The sequence below is a fragment of the Monomorium pharaonis genome, chromosome 6 (genome assembly GCF_013373865.1).
Source record: "Monomorium pharaonis isolate MP-MQ-018 chromosome 6, ASM1337386v2, whole genome shotgun sequence".
Classification (NCBI taxonomy): Eukaryota; Metazoa; Arthropoda; class Insecta; order Hymenoptera; family Formicidae; genus Monomorium; species Monomorium pharaonis.
In genome coordinates, this window is record NC_050472.1 from 12,883,758 (window position 1) to 12,903,221 (window position 19,464).

At 37.4% G+C, this 19,464-nt stretch overlaps 2 protein-coding genes across 2 annotated transcripts in view; both read left to right on the forward strand.

Annotated features, from left to right (window-relative positions):
- LOC114254534 overlaps window positions 1-19,464 on the forward strand; it is a 102,045-nt gene that overhangs the window by 34,158 nt on the left and 48,423 nt on the right. The window lies entirely within an intron of this gene.
- Window positions 11,199-14,801, forward strand: LOC105838291. The gene is made up of 4 exons (XM_036287935.1): window positions 11,199-11,499; window positions 11,638-11,896; window positions 12,003-12,058; window positions 13,568-14,801. Exons 1-4 carry the CDS (start codon window positions 11,435-11,437, stop codon window positions 13,572-13,574), a joined length of 387 nt encoding a protein of 128 aa, XP_036143828.1. The 5' UTR covers window positions 11,199-11,434; the 3' UTR covers window positions 13,575-14,801.

The following is a 19,464-nucleotide window of genomic DNA, read 5'->3' on the forward strand; positions in this document are numbered from 1 at the left end:
TGTATTATATATAATATAACCCATATAATTTTTTGTATTATTTCCACCGTCTTTTTTTATTGATATATGGATGGATGAATGGATGGATAAATAAGTTAAAAGGTAAATGGGGATGTTAGCTTTTTAATTTTTATTTGTTAAAACTTATATCTCATACTTCTTAATATTGCGCAATTGTACATACATACTATATATAATTGCATGCATATCTGCGAATAAAAATTGCATATTGTAATTTAAATATATGCAAAAAACTTTTAATGTAATCCCAGAAAACGCAATGTTACATGTACGTTACATGATAATGATAAATGAAGGTATGTGTATATGTATACATTTCAATTATGTTAATAATATTATCGCTATATTAGGCGATTTTGGGGGATCGTTTGATACACGTATCAAAGTGTACCAAACGATCGCCAAAAATCGCCTATTAGTAACAAATTTTTTGATGTATTTGACAGATGAACATATTTTTAATAGGGAGCACCCCGATTGACCACGTTGCAATTGACCACAACCATTTATAACACTAAATGCTTAGAGTTTTTCTGTTGGACTACCAATTAGAAAAGTTGTTGTTAATTAGGACGTGGTCAATCGGGGCGCTCTCTTTTTAATATACCAGCTGATGACGACGGAGGTCTTAATTTATACGACGAACCGAATGATTTACCTTTCAATTCTATTTTGTCGGATTCAGTATCAGGCAAACTCGTACAAGGCTCGTGTTGTACATGCTTAAACATTATAGCTACTCATATATTTGTGCCCAGGGGGTCTATTACAGTTCTTGGGTGAACTCATTCACTGTGAAAATGTGAAAAGTGAGCAACAGTGATTGGTGTATATCGTTAGTTCTAAAAGTATACACCAATCAGTAAAGGCAACGCTGAAAATGTGAAAAGTGAAATGCGTTACCATACCAGCTTCTTAGGTTATATTGAAACCTCAAGTTTTATAAACAGCTATTATTTAAATATAAATATTATGTAAATATATATGTTAATAATTTCCCTAAAAATACCTTTACAATATTATCTTTTAGATATCATTAATAAGAAATCTATATGTTGACATATTTTAGATCTCTTTTAAATATCATAAATAAGAAAGAAAAAAGAAAATATGTTGACATAAACAAGATGTCTTAAATATAAATGTTTTAAATATAAATAGGAACTACACTGGCGCAAAAAAAAACAAAACAAAATTTTTGACCGATTTTTAGGCAATTTTCAAAGTAATGCAACTTTGCGAAAAATCATCCAAATTACATGTACTTTTTTTTAATTAAAGGGCAAAGACTCTACTTTGAGAACTCCTACGCGAAAGTTTGATTTGTTAAGTGCGAACCTTTGTATCGCATGTAGTATCGCAATACTTTGTATCGCATGAAAACCAAACATGTGTTTTTTAATTGAAAAAAGTAAAAGTTTGTTATCATTTTGCACAAGTTTCTCGTTAAAATTTTGCTAATATTAAATCAGATTCTTAAAGTTCATTCTTTTCTAAGCAATTAAAAAAAATACATGTCGATACGATGTTTTTTGTTGATTGCACACGAGTTTGAAATTTGCACTGCATTTTAAGGTATTTTAGCAAATAAATACGATATTTTTTGAATATTATGAATTTTGTGTATCAATATGATATTGCACATTGATTTTATTCGTGTTGAACTCAATCATACCGCTGTCATCAAAGTGACCTGATCTGCATCACGTGGAGAATGACGATCGGATTTTGTACATCATGTGACCCTGAAAAAGCAGATTTTTTAAAATAAAATTTAAACTTTTATTTTTTATGTATGAGTATGTGTATATGTATGTTTACGTGTATGTGTGGGTTTATGAGTATAGATGAATGTGATCTTCTGTTGACTTCAGTGAAATTGGTGCGTCAGCTATCCGTTATATTCAGATCAGTAAGTACAAATTTCCACCGATGAATTTCAGAGCCACATGATGTACAAAATCCGATCGTCATTCTCCACGTGGTGCAGATCGGGTCACTTTGATGACAGCGGTATGATTGAGTTCAACACGAATAAAATCAATGTGCAATATCATATTGATACTCAAAATTCATGATATTCAAAAAATACCATATTTATTCGCTAAAATACCTTAAAATGCAGTGCAAATTTGAAACTCGCGTGCAATCAACAAAAAACATCGTATCGACATGTATTTTTTTTTAAATCGCTTAGAAAAGAATGAACTTTAAGAATCTAAATTAATATTAGCAAGATTTTAACGAGAAACTTGTGCAAAATGATAACAAACTTTTACTTTTTTCAGTTAAAAAACACATGTTTGGTTTTCATGCAATACAAAAGGATTGCACTTAACAAATCAAACTTTCGCGTTGGGATTCTCAAAGTAGAGTCTTTGCCCTTTAATTAAAAAAAAGTACATGTAATTTGGATGATTTTTCGCAAAATTGCATCACTTTGAAGATCGACTAAAAATCGGTCAAAAATTTTGTTTTGTTTTTTTTGCGCCAGTGTATATATGCTAACAAATTTTGACTACTTTAAAAATATATCCAATTAAAAAAATCTTTTAGATATCAGTTTCGTGATATCTTTCTGTTCTCAAAAAAACGGAGCATTGGTTAACATTCTGACATCATTATGTTATCTTTTAGAAGTTCTTTATGTTATCAGGTTCAGAAACAGCTAGGATATCTTTTAAAAATTTTTTTGACAACATATTGTTCATTGGGTGGATACTGTCCAGCATTGCTTGAACCAACGACACGCCCAGTGAGAAATAGTACATCGATTCGACGTCGAATTGATGTCGAATTCATTACCGTTTCTCGCTGGGACGCCTGCTGGGATCAGACGGAAGGGCCCCAACTGCCTACAAATTAATTGCCAACAACACCGATTGCTAGCAGACCGTTTGCCAACAAATCTTTTGCGCACAGAACCGTTTGCCTACAAATCGATTGCCCACAAACTCTTTTGCGCACGAGCTCAATTGCACACATGGCACTATTGCCTACAGCTCGAACACTCTCCGTAGCTATGTGCGCATGCTCTACAGTCATATGTACATGATTCGCGGCCATTTATGCATGTTCGGTGGTTACGTATGCATGAAATAAAGGCGCGAATTTAAAATGTATGTGTACTTGTAATGATTCCCTTGTATTCTAATGGCATATTAAGTGCCCAAATTGAAGCAGTTCCTACATGTGATTTCTAGTAACAATATAATAATACAAATGCATATGAAAGTGCGTGGAAGTATAAGGATCTTGCTAATCTTTTGCATGGAAAGTCGCAAACCCACGTGGTGCAGAGAATGCTTTGCGCGCGCACACACACACACACACACACACACACACACACACACACACACACACACACACACACACACACACGCAAGTGTACAAAGGGGGCCTCTCGCCCCCAACCCGTTAAAGTCGCTAACTCATGTGGACTTTACTTTGCTTGCAATGTACATTGGCAACCTATGTATATTGCACCCCGCGTGTATGTGTGTGTGTGTGTGTGTGTGTGTGTGTGTGTGTGTGTACACACACACACCTACTGCTTCCACCTGCTTTTTTGTTATTTTCATGACGATATTTTAGAAAATACAAGCGACGTCTACTCAAGGTCACTCAGGACTTTGACAACATATGTCAAAATTTTTAAGAACCACTATATATTTGTTATGTCAAAACATACGAAAAACCATTTTTTTTAATGCTCAAAAAAATTAATAAGTTACATATTTTTCGGGCTCCCCCAATTAATTATTTATCGTTGTCGGAGTCACAAAAAAGCTGTTTATCAAGATAGTTAAAAATATCAAAATTCGGAAAAGTACCTATTCTGTACAATTATCAAATAATCTTAGTGCTATTTAACTGCAAAATTGTTTACCATATAGAAAGCTGCAAAATGTGATGAAAATTACGTTTTTATAATAAATAATAGGTAACTATTGTGTGACAATAGATATTTCAGTTTATTCATATCCTATACAGCACAAAAGTTTTTAGAATGTTGCAGAAACATTACAACATTTTAAGTTACAATGTAATATTGTAGAGACATTGCAAGAACATGCAATTGTAACATTTCATGAGAAATGTTGCAGCAATATTTCACAAATGTTCAAGACAAACATATATTTTATAGTCTGTTTTATAAATATTTTTTATTTATATAATATATATTACATATATACGTATACATACAAACATGGGACTGTCCCGATTGCGCACATAGGCGATTGGACATAGTAGTATTTCCCGATTGGACACAGTCGCGATTAGACACGGACTCGATTGGACACAGACCCGATTGCACACGGACCTGATTGCACACGGAACCGATTGCGCACCGACCCGTTTGCACACGGACCCGATTGCGTACCGACCTGATTGCATACGACCCGTTTGCACACGGACTCGATTGCAAACGGATCCGATTGCGCACCGACCCGTTTGCACACGGACCCAATTGCACACGATACAATTTCGCATTGCAGCTAGTACATGGATTAGCGACTTGGACGGGGTGAGTGCGGGAGGGGGACGAAGCTCCCCTTGCAACCGCCGTGTGTGTGTGTTTATGTGTGTGCACAAAGCATTTTCTGCACCAGATGAGTTTGTGACTATAAAATATGTATAAGAAAGAAAAATATTATAATAAATATTTTGTACGTATGTTTATGTCTGAGTTTGCCAAGTATGAAAAAATTATAATAAATATTTATGAAAATATTAAAAATAAATGTTTATGCTATTATAATCCAAAAATATAAAAAATATTTCGAGTTTATATACCATAAATATTTTTCAATACATTTAAAAAATATATTTTATATATTGTTAATAATAATTTTTGTATTATTTCTAAATAATTTATGAAAAACAATTATATAACTTTTAAAAAATGTTTTATAAAAATAAATTCGTGAAATATTTATAAAATTTTTCTGTGCTATCTAAATTGTTTTTGCATTATTCTGCGATGCGGAATCGTGTGCAATCGGGTCTGTGTGCAAACGGGTCGGTACGCAATCGGGTCCGTGTGCAAACGGGTCGTGTGCAATCAGGTCGGTGTGCAATCGGGTCAGTATGCAATTGGGTTTGTGTGCAATCGGGTTCGTGTACAATCGGGCCCGTGTCCAATCGGGAAATACTACTATGTCCAATCGCTTATGTGCGCAATCGGGCCTCACTCTACAATCATACATCACACAAAAAGTAAGAAATTCTTGTTTTCCAAAAAAAAACTTTGTTATTCAAAAATTTTTAAAACATATTATAAGTTAAAATACGTAGCAAAAATTTTAAAACAAATAAACAAACCAGTCACTACTATTCTGACTTTTAAAAAATTCTCAATATTAATTGGTTAATTTATTACTTTAGCGTTATTAAATTTTATTGTTTTTAATTTTTTATCATAATTGTTTAAAAGTGTCTTTTATAGCGCAAAAATATAATAGGTACTAGTAATCATTAATTGTTATGTTTTGATTGGTTATGTACATTGGAAGATTACTGTGATGTTGCATTGCAATGTTACTCAGGGCAGACATTTTAATGTTGCAACAGTATTGCAGCAACCTTTCGCAAGGTATATGCAATATTTCATTATTATATTGGAATATTTATGAAATATTTCTGCAATTGTAACTGTGCTGTATGCGATGCTGAATGCATGGGTATAATTTAACATTATTGCATTATTACTTTATCATAAAAATCTGAAAAACAAAATATAAATTAAAGCATAGAATAGAATAATATTAATAAGATGCTATGACAACTTTTTTAATTAATATTGATATTATATTGTTGCACTGTCTCCCACTCGCGACGCTGTTACGCAAAAGAAATAGCCGGCTGTTTCGTTTAAACTTAAAACTTTATTTTCTCGTAGAGATACAGTATAACCGTAAATATCCGCTTGGCTTAAAATCTCAAGCTGAACTCTCCCTTGACAACGCGTCAACATCCGTAATCAAGGGACAACGTTTACGTTCCACGGAGAAATCCCGATGCACCGAACGATCTCCCGACTCGGGCGCAACACTGCTCTCCCTCTTTTGGATTGACGTCCCGTCAATCCGCAAGTCCGGGTTTCCTTATAAGAAAATTTTTCCGATCCTTTCTGAAAGGCTAAAGTTCTCCGAGGCCTTCTTCCCGCTCAGCCTGAGCTGCTGCTGCGAACTCTTGCTTTAGTGCTTTCCTCGGAAACTTTACGTCTATCTCGTGACCGAATTCTTCCTCCTTTGCTCCCAGACACTTTCCTCTTCCTCCCTTTTCCCTGGACGCTGCTACTGAAACTTGAGCAATTTCGGACAAGGGGGGGGGGGAAATAGATTCCCGTGGCCCTGCCGTCCCAAAGGACTCCCCTAGTCCCCGCTTCGGTATTTGCCCTACGTTCTACGGAAAACCACAAGGAAAAAACCGTGGGCGAAGCGGTCTTCTTTTAAAAATATCTTTTAAAAAGACTTCCAATAGCCAACCCGATAAGGGCCCAAGAAGATAAACAAGAGGTCCATGCTTCCGCCCAAAAGATCCCCTGCATCGGTCCCCTTCGTCAGCATCAGAACTCCATTTAAGTCTTGAGTTTTCTTTTTCTCTCGAAGAAATCTACAAGAAATATTTCAACACAGAAAAACTGAAAAATTAAATTCCTTAACTATGTTCTAATTTTAAGAAAAGGCTCCGACTTTCAAAATTTAAAACCCCTAAATACATTTTTCAGAAAAAGGAGCGAGTCTATCAGCATGTACTACTTTCTTTCTTTGCCTAGAAGATTTCTGGATACAATAAACTACATCACCAAGCTTCTTAATTACAATGTAAGGGCCCTCTCAATTGTTTTGCAATTTGGGAGTTTTCCCCTTACTTCTTTGAGGATTAAACAACCAAACCTTCTGCCCCTCATGAAAGAAAACAAGTCTAGCTTTTCGATTGTACCAAGCTTTAACGCGAGAAGACTTGATGTCCATATGCTCCCTAACAATAGAATGTAACTCCTTTAATTTCCGTTTTAAATTTCCTACATATCCTATCGGACATTGTGCATCCTCATTAAATTCCGGTGGGCTCCCTCGTAAAAGATCCAAGGGCAATTTTAGATCTCACGCCAAATACATCTCCGCGGGAGAGACTCCAGTAGTTTCATGAAGATCTATAAGCGAGAAGAAACGATGGGAATTTAACGATCCCAATCCCTTTGATTTTCTAAAACAAATTTTGCAAGATAATTAATAATTGTTTGATGCTGAGGCTCCACCTGACCATCAGACTGAGGATGGAGAGAGGTATTTCTCGTCTTTCAGCTCCTTAAAAGAACCACAAGTTCCAAGAAAAGTTTTGACTCGAAATTCCTTCCCTGATCTGTATGAATCTCTAAGGGAACTCCATGCCTGGAAATCACCTGACTGACAAAAATTTCCGCTACAGTTTTTGCCCTAATGCTCTTAAGAGAGAAGGCTTCCACCCATTTAGTGAAACAATCGACGATAACGAGCAAATATTTATTTCCGGCTTTAGAAGAAGGCAAAGGGCCCAAAATATCCATTTGAACTCGAACAAATGGAGCTCCCACATTATAAACTTGTAAGAGGAATCTCCCTTTTCCCGAAGGACCTCTTTTGGAAATGCAGACCTTGCAGGTTTGACACCACTCCTCAACGTCTTGTTTGCAAGTAGCCCAGAAAAATTGCTTCCGGATTCTATCTAGAGTTTTATTGACGCCAAAATGTCCTCCCGTTGGAGAGTCATGAGCTTCCTCCAAAATTTGAGTTACTCTCCTATGAGGGACCATAAGTTGAAGAACATTGGATTTAAGATCAGGAGCAGTCCACCTTTTATATAAAATTCCATTCTTTAAACTTAGGGCGTCCCAATAATTCCAATAAATTTGAGCCGAAATGTCTCCGTCACCCAGCTCCGAACGAGCAGGACGCACTCCTGCCTCCTTGGCACGGTAAAAGATAGAAATGGTCGGATCTTCCCTCTGCTCCTTACGCCATTCTTTTAAAAGATCTTCTGAAAAAGAAATTCGAGCAACAGTAATTCCTTTTCCTTTAATGTTCCTTTCCTCTACCCTAGAGCAATAACCACAACCGCTCGATTCGCAAAGACGTCTAGAAAGTCCGTCAGCATGTTTATGAATTAATCCTTTCCGGTGCAGAATCTCAAAGTCATATTGTTGAAGTTCCTTCAGCCAACTGCTCGTCCAGATCTTTAAAAGATAACAACCACTTTAAAGAAACATGATCTGTCCGAATTAAAAATTTCCTCCCAAGAAGGTAATGCCGGAAAGACTTTAAAGATTCTATAATTGCCAACAATTCGCGACGTGTTACACAATAGTTTCGCTCGGTTTTGTTGAGAACTCGACTGAAATAAGCAATGACCTTTTCCTTTCCTTCCTGTTTTTGAGAAAGAACTGCTCCTATCCCAAGATTAGAAGCATCTGTGTCTAAAATAAATTCCCCTTCTTCTTTTGGAAACGCAAGTATAGAGGAAGAAGATAACTTATGTTTTAATTCCTTAAACACAGAAAGACAATTTTCTTCCCAGACAAAATGAACTCGATTTTCCGTAAGCGCATATATTTGGCTAAAGTAGAAAACCCTTTAACAAATTTTCTGTAATATGAGCAAAATCCGAGAAAGCTCCTTAATTGCTTTTTATTATGCGGAACAGGCCATTTTTTTACAGCAGCTATCTTTTCGAGATCAGTAGTAATACCGTGTTCGGAAACAATATGACCTAAATATTTAACACTTTTTTCTAGAAAATTACACTTCTTTGGGTTAACTTTCAAATTAACTTCTTGTAAACGTGAGAAAACCTTTTTTAAATTTTCAAGCATCTCAGAAAAACTTTTTCCATAAATGATAACATTATCGAGATAAACTAAACAAATTTTATAGAGTAAACCGTGTAAAACTTTTTCCATTACACGCTCAAAAGTCGTAGGAGCATTACATGAGCCAAAAGGCATCACCGTAAATTGTCAAAGCCCGTTTTCGATGGAAAAAGCTGTCTTTTTTCTATCTTCAGGGCGAATTTTTATTTGCCAATAATCACTTTTTAAATCTAAGGTGGAAAACCAGATGTTACCTGAGAGCTGATCGAGTATGTCATCAATCCTGAGAAGAGAATACGAATCCTTCTCAGTAAACCCATTCAATTTTCTATAGTCCACACAAAATCTTATACTTCCATCTTTTTTCCGGACTAAAACTGCGGGAGATATCCAAGGGCCCTGTGACTCCTCAATTACGCCTTGAGCTCTTATCTCCTCAATTTTATTAACCTCCCCGCGCATTTGAATGGGAATACGCCGAGGAACCTGCTTAATGGGAAGAGAATTTTTCACATTAATAACATGCATACCTATATTACAGTTCCCCGCGACAATGTTTTCAGAGAAAACATCCTCAAATTTATTTAGGAAATTGGCAAATTTAGCTTTTTCTATCTCATTTAAATTATGAAAATTTTTCTCAACAAGTTCCTTCAAGAAAAGAGGATTTTTTTCTACAGATTCAATAATTTGAGAACAACAAAAAGAATCACTTTTATTCAAACTTTCTGAATCAAAAGCAGCATCGAAAATTCCCTGTAAATTGATAATTTCAAGAAAATCCGCTCCCAACAAACAATCATCTTTAATATCAGCAACAAACATTGGAACTTTCAAAGAAAATTTCCCCAATTCAATCTTTACAAAAACTCTGTAATTTACAGGGACTGTCTCCCCCGTGGGATATTTAAAAACATAAGATTTCTTTTTTAACTTTTTACTTTCTTTTTTTACAAACTCACAATTCACAATAGAAACATCGGAACCCGTATCAATCTTGAAGGAACAAGTTTTTCCTTCCAATTTTCCATAATAAATAAATTTTTCCTCTCTTACAGAATTAAAGAAACAACTTCCCATACGTCTAATCATTGGAGCATTTCTCGCGGAAGTTGAACTCGCTCTGAAAAGTCCAACTAAACCCAGTTTTTCCCTTTCATTGGGCATTCAGACCGGAAATGTCCAATTTTCCCACAAGTCCAACACTCTTTAGAAACCTTGTTCCCGAAACGTTTCTTTCCTTCCCCACTATCTTCCTTTTTCTTTTCTGTTTCCTCCGAAGCAGCTTTCTTTTCAAAATTAAAATTTCGCTTTTTAAAATAAGAACCTGCTCCTTCGCGTTTCTCTCCAAGGATAATCTTTAAAGTTTTTGCCCTTTTAATCGCAGCATAAAGAGAAGAAATTCCCTCCAACTGCAAAGTTTTTTAAATATTTTGATCTGAAAGCGCCGAAATAAATTCTGCGCAAGCTATCTCGCGCACTGCGTAAGAACATTCAGGATAAGCGAATTAAGAGAGTCTCTCTAATTTTGCTTCTAGAGTAGCAAAATCTTCCCCGAATTTTTGTCTACGGTTTGCAAACTGCGTATAACAACTTTGAGAGAAACGCGTCTCCCCAAGCGTAATTCTAACCTGGATTTCAATTCCGAGAATTCTAAATTTTCGAGATTCTGAACAGACTCCAAAACAGAACGTGCTTTACCCCGCAGACAAGAAGCGAGAGCGATGGCTTTAAAAGAGTCATTCCAAAGATTCGCACGAGCAACTAAATCAAACTGCAAGAGAAATTCCTGTGGCGAAACTGTTCCATCGAAAGTATTGGGCTTTAACTTAAAACCGGCTTCTAAGCGTTCGCCTCTTTCGTCCGCGGAAACGCGAGCCGAATTCGCATGACCCGACCCCTTAAACATCCCCCTTAAGACGGTACTTAAGATAATCTTAAAATCTATGACTCGACTATGAATACTGACCTTAGACGTATCATTCTATTATTCCTTTTATCCCTTGCCTATCGCCAAGTAGCCTACAGAAGAACATTCGTTACGAAGAAAAAAAATGTGAGTGTATACCCAGCAAACACAATGTTACATGTAACTTACATGTTAGTTGTTATTTCTCACTCAATAATGTAAGTGCATATAACACATATGTTATAATGTATTTATATTATCGAGTGGGAAATTACAACTAACATGTACATTACATGTAACATTGTGTTTGCTGGGTATTTAGAAAAGATATTTAGCGAATATTCATTTAATAAACAATATAGTTTTCAGCGAATATTCATTTAATAAACAATATAGTTTTCAGTTTTTATATCAGTCGGATTATGGAGAAACGCTCGGGAATACGTACTGATACGTTCGTATTTATTTACGACAATTATGTTTATCACATGGATAAACGTTGCAAAGGAACTTATCGATGCTCCTCGCGTCGAAGTTTAGAATGTTACGCGTTATTGGCCCATCAGCCTAATGGGATGTATATTTTGAAATCACCACACAATCATCCGCCAGATGATACAGTATTTGAACAAAATAAAATTAAATAGGAGATGTTGAAAATGTGTCAGGAAACATTGATGAAACCGAAAGAGATATTTGATACTGTATGCCGAAGGTAAGTGTAAATTGTTGAGCATGGAATAAAAATAAAACACGCAATGAAAAACTGTATTGATATTATAAACGGCGAGGAAAACAAAATAATAGAACATAATTTAGAAGACGTAATATTATAAACAATTGCTTTTTACAGATATCCAGTAGCAGCTGTACATGTATCTTATTCCACTGTGAGAAACTTTCTCAACAGGGAACAATTACGTCAAAGGCCGGAAACACCGCAAACTATTGTTGAACTAGATGTAGTATTGAAGAATTATCCACCAGTTCAATATATTTTTAAAGGAATAATATTATCTGACGATGGTTATAGGGCAGTTATATTTGCGAGTGATGCTCTATTGGATCTTTTGGTATCGACAACCGAAATTTATATGGATGGTACATTTAAGGTGAGCAATGTGATTTCTTATTATTTAACACGAGCTGGGGCAAAAAAAAGAGAAGCAAAATATGTCAAGATACATAATTGTTCAAAAAATATATTTTTATATTCAGGTAGTTCTTCGAATGCCATTATTTGCGCAGTTATATACATCCAGTATATGGATACGGTAAGTTGTACGTCAGAGAAAAGTATTATAAATTTAAAATACACTGGCGCAAAAAAAGACAAAAATTTTGACCGATTTTTAGGCAATATTCAAAGTGATGCAACTTTGCGAAAAATCATCCAAATTACATGTACTTTTTTTTCAATTAAAGGGCAAAGACTCTACTTTAAGAATCCCTAGGCAAAAGTTTGATTTGTTAAGTGCGAACCCTTTGTATCGCATGAAAACCAAACATGTTTTTTTTAATTGAAAAAAGTAAAAGTTTGTTATCATTTTTCACAAGTTTCTCGTTAAAATTTGACTAATAATCAAGATTCTTCAAGTTCATTCTTTTCTAAGCAATTTAAAATAAAAATACATGTCGATACGATGTTTTTTGTTGATTGCACACGAGTTTGAAATTTGCATTGTATTTTAGGGTATTTTAGCAAATAAATACGGTATTTTTTTAATATCATGAATTTTGAGTATCAATATGATATTGAACATTGATTTTATTCGTGTTGAACTCAATTATACCGCTGTCATCAAAGTGACCTGATCTGCACCACGTGGAGAATGACGATCGAATTTTGTACATTATGTGGCCCTGAAAAGACTGATTTTTTAAAATAAAATTTAAACTTTTATTTTTTATGTATGAGTATGTGTATATGTACGTTTACGTGTATGTGTGGGTTTATGAGTATAGATGAATGTGATCTTCTGTTGACTTCAGTGAAATTGGTGCGTCAGCTATCCGTTACATTCAGATCAGTAAGTACAAATTACCTCCGATGAATTTCAGAGCCACATGATGTACAAAATTCGATCGTCATTCTCCACGTGGTGCAGATCAGGTCACTTTGATGACAGCGGTATGATTGAGTTCAACACGAATAAAATCAATGTGCAATATCATATTGATACTCAAAATTCATGATATTCAAAAAATACCGTATTTATTTGCTAAAATACCCTAAAATGCAATGCAAATTTCAAACTCATGTGCAATCAACAAAAAACATCGTATCGACATGTATTTTTTTTTAAATTACTTAGAAAAGAATGAACTTTAAAAATCTTGATTAATATTAGCCAAATTTTAATGAGAAACTTGTGAAAAATGATAACAAACTTTTACTTTTTTCAATTAAAAAAACATGTTTGGTTTTCATGCGATACAAAGGGTTCGCACTTAACAAATCAAACTTTCGCCTAGGGATTCTTATAGAGTCTTTGCCCTTTAATTAAAAAAAAAGTACATGTAATTTGGATGATTTTTCGCAAAGTTGCATCACTTTGAAAATTGCCTAAATCGGTCAAAATTTTTGTCTCGTTTTTTTTTGCGCCAGTGTATATTATATAAATTTAATAAAAAGTATTATATAATTTAAATTTAATATTATACAAATTTTATATCTCTTAATTTGTTTTTTTTTTTATGTTAATAAAACTTTTATCCGTTTTTCTTGACAAAAATATAAGATGTGCAAGTGTATTAATTGGTATAATATCTGTTCATTTCAGGGCATAGCTGTTCTCTTTGCATTGTGTGAAAAACACACGACGGAAATGTGTAGTGCAATTTGGCGGAAAGTAAAGGAGCTGCGTCCAAATGCACTGCAAGAAGTACGATCAGTCATGAGTGATTATGAACGCGTGGCAATGATAGAGAGATTTTTCCAGATGCACGATTAACCAGTTGTTGGTTTTATTTCAATCAAGTACGTATAAAATTTTAATAATAATGCTTTAATACTTAATAAATATTTGATAATCTAAGTTTTTTTCTACTCATTTTAACATGCTTGCTAATTTTTATTTAAATATTTGTTGTGCATTAAGTATTAAGACATTGGAAAGGCTTAACATTAACACCTGCTCCAAGGAAAGTTCTTGGTCTCACAATGGCTTTACCGTTGGTTCCGGCTGACATGTTCGAACAAGGATTGTAAATAATTCAAGAGGAAGCCGATACGATATCGACACAATATCCAGTAGTGTTGTAATTTACTTTTTATTTAAGACCTACTTGGCTGCCTTTAAGGGGACCGTCTACATTAGAAGGTAAAAAAATCGATGTTTTTTTTCTTGCTTAAATCGATAGTATTTCATCCGTAGAACATGCTCCTGAAGTCTCAAGTATGGATTCAAATTATATCAGGCCGAAAAGAGCACGTGCAGTGTGCACGTCCCGAGCGCTCCGAACGGGACGGCAAGTAAAAATCCCTAATGGTCTTTGAAAAGGTACATTGCCTGCTCGGAAAGAATTACTTGAGAGATGTTTAGGTGGGTATACACAAAATGCCAATGAAAGTTTTAATGCGACGATTTGGCAACTGACCCCAAAACACTTCCATTGCGGCCGCAAAATCATTGAAATTGCTGCCTATATAGCTGCTGGAATTTTCAATGAAGGCTATTTGTCGGTTCCAAGAGTCATGTCATGCATGGAAATAATTATTAGACCAATATGCACAGATGTTGCGGATAGAATAAACAACAATCGCACGATTAGCCAAAATCGTCGTAGCAGATCTGTTGCGCAGGAAACACGTACTTACGACAAACAATGGCTGTTGGAGAAGAATGAATTGTATGAGGACACTGAGAACATTTATATGGAGCAGGAATAGTAGATTAATCGAAAAGTACGGATAAACAATCATTAGTAAGCTTTTATCAACCTTTTTCTTTGATTGCAAGCTTTAAACGCGTTTTTCTCGAAACCACTTTTTTCGAAACTGCGTACACGATTAAAAAAAAACTAATCGACGAATCCACTTCTATTTTTTTTTTAATTAAAGGTTATTAAATTATCTTCTGTGTGAACCTAAAGTATAAATTAAAAGTCATGTAAAAAAAAGTTATTTAAAAAAAAAGTCAAAAATTTTTCACAAAAAATCAATTTTTTTTCAAAATGCATTTTTATAAATTTTTTGTAATAAATGTATGGCTTTCTTAGATTCACTTAGAAGCTATACTCATAAACTTTACAAAAAACTTTGGTTTTTTCCTTTCAGTCGATTCTACTGGATGTTATCATGTACGCAGTGTGAAAGACATTTTTTAAGGCAGTTGTGCATTTTTGCTTACAACTTATAATTAAATAAATAAAATTTTATAATAAAAATTGTTTTGAGTACCTAAAGACATGCACAATAAGTGAAAAAAATCGCGAAAAGATCCATTGCTTAGTTTCATTAGAAAAAAATCATAAATAAGTGCTTAATTTTGGCCTCCTAATGTAGACGGCCCCCTTAAAGGACAAAGTCTCCGTTTTTGGTGTATCCATACGAACAAATAATTTTGTAGAGAATTTTCATTTTGCAATTTTTTGCAAATTTTATGTAGCTCGTCCCAATATTTGGAATTTTCTCCGTATGTATTGCTTATCATTTACTTTGTCTGTTGTACATTATTGCGCATTTAATATTAATATATTTTATAATATGACTTTTGCAAATAATCTAACAAGGGAACCTCGCGAACTCGAAAATTCAGATTTTAATGAAACTTGGCATAAATGTAGAGGAGTTAAATACATAAATTTAGAAATTTTTCGTAGCTGCCCAAAAACGGTTTAAAGGGGTGAAACCACTCTTAAAAGATTGAGACATTTTTCGTTTTCTCGATATATCTTGTAAACTAAACAAAATATTAAAAAATGTTTTATACAAAAGTTTTACAGTAAAAGTATTTCTATCTAACTACCGTAATTAGATTTAAAAAAAAATTTTTTTAAACAATTTTTTTTTAATTTTATTAATGTAGTTAGATAGAGATATTGTTACCATAAATTTTGTATAAAATATTTTTTGATATCTCCAATACCTTTCGAGATATATCGGAAAAAGGTAAATTGCAAAAATCTGCTCTACACTATGCACTAAAAAAAGTATGAGGGAATGCAATAGCACTGTGACGGAGAGCGTTAAAAAATATTTTAAAGAAACTTTTTATTAAGGTTTATTTATGATATTGAATATTGAACGCGAGCGAGCGTGCCGATAAAAGAGAGAATGTCTCGACACGCGACACGCCGGCGAACCGCGCAGCGCTGAGCGCGGAGGGTGCGTCACGTGAATTCAAAGATTCACTGGAGGAACAGGCAGAAAAGAGGAAGTCGTACAACATACACAAAGTTGTCACTTCAAATTTATTGCGAAGCACAATAGTCAGTCTCGAGGGAGGAGGCGATCACAAATGAGCGCGAACGGCGAATGCGAGCTGAGTCGATAACACGCGAGCGTCCGGAAATCTTCTTTTCTGCACTTTGGATATCTGCCAGATCGATCCGCGACGGAAATCTTGCCTCACGCCGAACTACGCGTGATCCCGAACGGATATCTGGAGCGCGCAAACGACGGAGATCTTGCCGCAAAGCAGAAGTGCAGGCGCGATCACAAAAATCGTCGGTAATGCCGAAGACCTACTCACAGAACGCGCTCGCCTCGATCACCCTCGAGAAAAGAACAGTAAATTCCACAATACAAAAACTTAAACTAGGAAGGTCGAGTAACAGAGTTAAACCGAGATCGCGACACGATTAATCGTAATCTACCGACTCTCGTGATGCGAGATGAGGCGCGAGGGCTCTAAAATAAAGAGTGATCACAAAGACGCAAACTGTGCAGAGCGAGAAACGAGTACTTGGCGGGCGGTAGCAGGCGCAAGACTGGTGGAAATTCGCTGCCCCATAGGCGAGGAGCGAGAGGGGATCTCCAGGGGGAATCGCGACAAGCGTGGCGAGCGTGCTATTAATTTTGTATAACTTGTTTCTTTGCGTGGCGACCGCCTCACTAGGGAATTCGGCGGGAAAGTGAAAGAGGACGAGAGAGCGATAGCGATGCGGTGAAGGAGGGAGGACTCCACCGGCAGCCGGGAGAGACGAGCACGCGGCCTGCACGGGGGCCCGGCGTGGCCCGGGAAAGCCACGGCCGGAGGCTGGAGCGGCGGCGCCTGTCAGCACCACGACAGGGCATCTCGGAGGCCTGCGGAGAAGCCTCGAGGAGACTAAACTCATCGGGGGAGGCGTTGGGTCCTCTCACGGGGAGCGGAGGTCACGGCGTGCGCTGCCTCGGCGCGGGCGGTGGCCCGGCGGAAGAAGGAAAATTTCGCGGGGGCCTGCGAGGCCCCCGGAAGAATTACAGCGCGCACGTCCCTGCGGTCGCAGGACTGCGCGCCTTGCCATAATTGGGTCACGGCGCGGAGACAATGCGCATGACCGAATGGGGGTTCGCAGTGTCGATCCGGGATCGACCGCGATTCACCCCGCTTTTGCGTGCGAGCGGTCCTGCCGTTAAGTCGCGTATCGGGTTCCTGGAAGATTATCGGTGTGGCCGGTGCGAGGCCCAAGCGAGAGTGACCGGGACGAGCCGGGAGGCTGAGGAGGTGACGACGTCCGGGATTCTATCGGTGAGGTGGCCCGCTGTGTGTATGTTCTCGTGGGAGCGGTTGCCGGCTAGCGGGGTGTTTCAGGGTCCGTTCTGCATCTGCTTTCGCGTTAGTGCGTGGATCGTGTAGGCCGCGGGGCGGCTATGCGTGCGCGTGTTTAGTTGGGGGATTTATCGGATGCAAGCGGGCGGGACGCCAACGTGCCGAGCCACGGGGAAGACGCTCGTGAGGACGCTCGGATTCCGTCGGAGATTCCCCTCGACCGCGTGCGCCGCAAAGCCTCGCGCGAGCATCGTGTCGCGAGTAGCGGGTGGACGGGACTTCCGGTTTCGAGACGAAGCAGGACGCGGCGGCGGCCGACGATTTTCGACCCTCGCGAGTCTTGCGGTCGTGGTCTATCGTTGCCGGGAGTGTCGGCACGTTCGAACGCCCGAAACTTCTTGTGCGCGGAAAATCCCGTCGCCCGTCATTGTCGATCGCGGCGGTATAGCGCATCAGCGGCGTCCCGTTGATATCATTGTTCACTTCTTACATCTATTTTGAATAAATTTTTGTTAATTATTTAGTACGGAGTTGATTTCTCTAGTATGTCGTCCGCCCCTTCGTGTCGTAGACGTTGCCCGCTCCTTTACGTACAGCCCCGCCCCTCTACCGTTAGGCAGAGCTGGCCGAGGTCGTCGCACGAGGATCGAAGCCGTTTGGGTCTAGCGAATTTCGCGAATTGACGCGTCGTAGTGCGCGTCTGGCGCCCAACCATCATTCGCGATAGCGTGTAACCGAGATTCAAGCGCGACGAGCCAAACATTGCGGGTATCAGTCGACCCGCCGACCTTGTGGCTTTTGATCGCGGCTTTCCCGGTTAGGAAAAGTCGTGACAGTGTATATGTATACATTTTAATTATGTTAAGGGAATACTAAACTGTCCTGTTTTAGCGACTTTAAACTAGTGCTCTGTCTCACTCAGTCTTACTTTTCACACTCTTCACCCTCATTCCGCATGCACACATACATATGAGATTTTTAAACACTGTAATCTTTTATACTAAAGCTCCTAGCTCGTTTCTGAAAGCACTGCCTTGTTCTTTCTTGTAATGCAAAGTCCGGGCCATGCTTGTTTCATACGTACAAAGTCTGAAACATTTGCTGCGTATAAAAGGTGCTAGGAGCTTTAGTATAAAAGATTACAGTGTTTAAAAATCTCATATGTATGTGTGCGTGCGGAATGAGAGTGAAGAGTGTAAAGAGTGAGACTGTGAGACAGAGCATTAGTTTAACTCGGTAGAACAGGACAGCTCCAGCATCGCCTTAATAATATTGTTATTATTAGTAACAAATTTTTCTATGTATTTGACAAATGAACATACTTTTAATATACCAGAAAATGACTACGGGGGTCTTAATTTATATGACGAACCGAATGATTTACCTTATCATCCTGTTCCGTCAGATTCAGTATCAAGCGAACCCATACAAGGCTCGTGTTGTACACGCACCGGCAGAAATGATGTCCCGCGACGTTCAGCGCGCGGCGATCACCCACACACGCGAAGCGCCGTACGTGTTACTGGGCGCGCGGAGGAGCCGGGGAGATGGGAGAGGAGCGAAAAAAGTGGGGATCGCGCCGGTGTTGCATCCTTTACCAACGTCGCACGTTGAAGAAGGATAGAGCTAAGATGAGTGAGAAGACGTGATACCGACTCGATGGTGTCCCAATATCCGTTTCACTCGCACTCGATACTAATATCGTCTCTCGCTCGCCAATACCGATGCGTCGTGCTTTCCTTTTTCTTTGAGAGACGGCTATCCGAGTGCACGAAGCGTCGACATTTATTCTATTAGCATGTCATTCATTACTTTATATTATGTAAAGTGATAAAATTTAATTTAAAAAAACACAAATTTTTATTGAAATATTAATTATGTTATACATAGAAAGAAAAAAATTAACATTTATCCCAATTAATTATTGATTCACTTATGATTGCGTAATAATGCTTTTTTTTCATCCCGTAACAAATTTTTGTGTG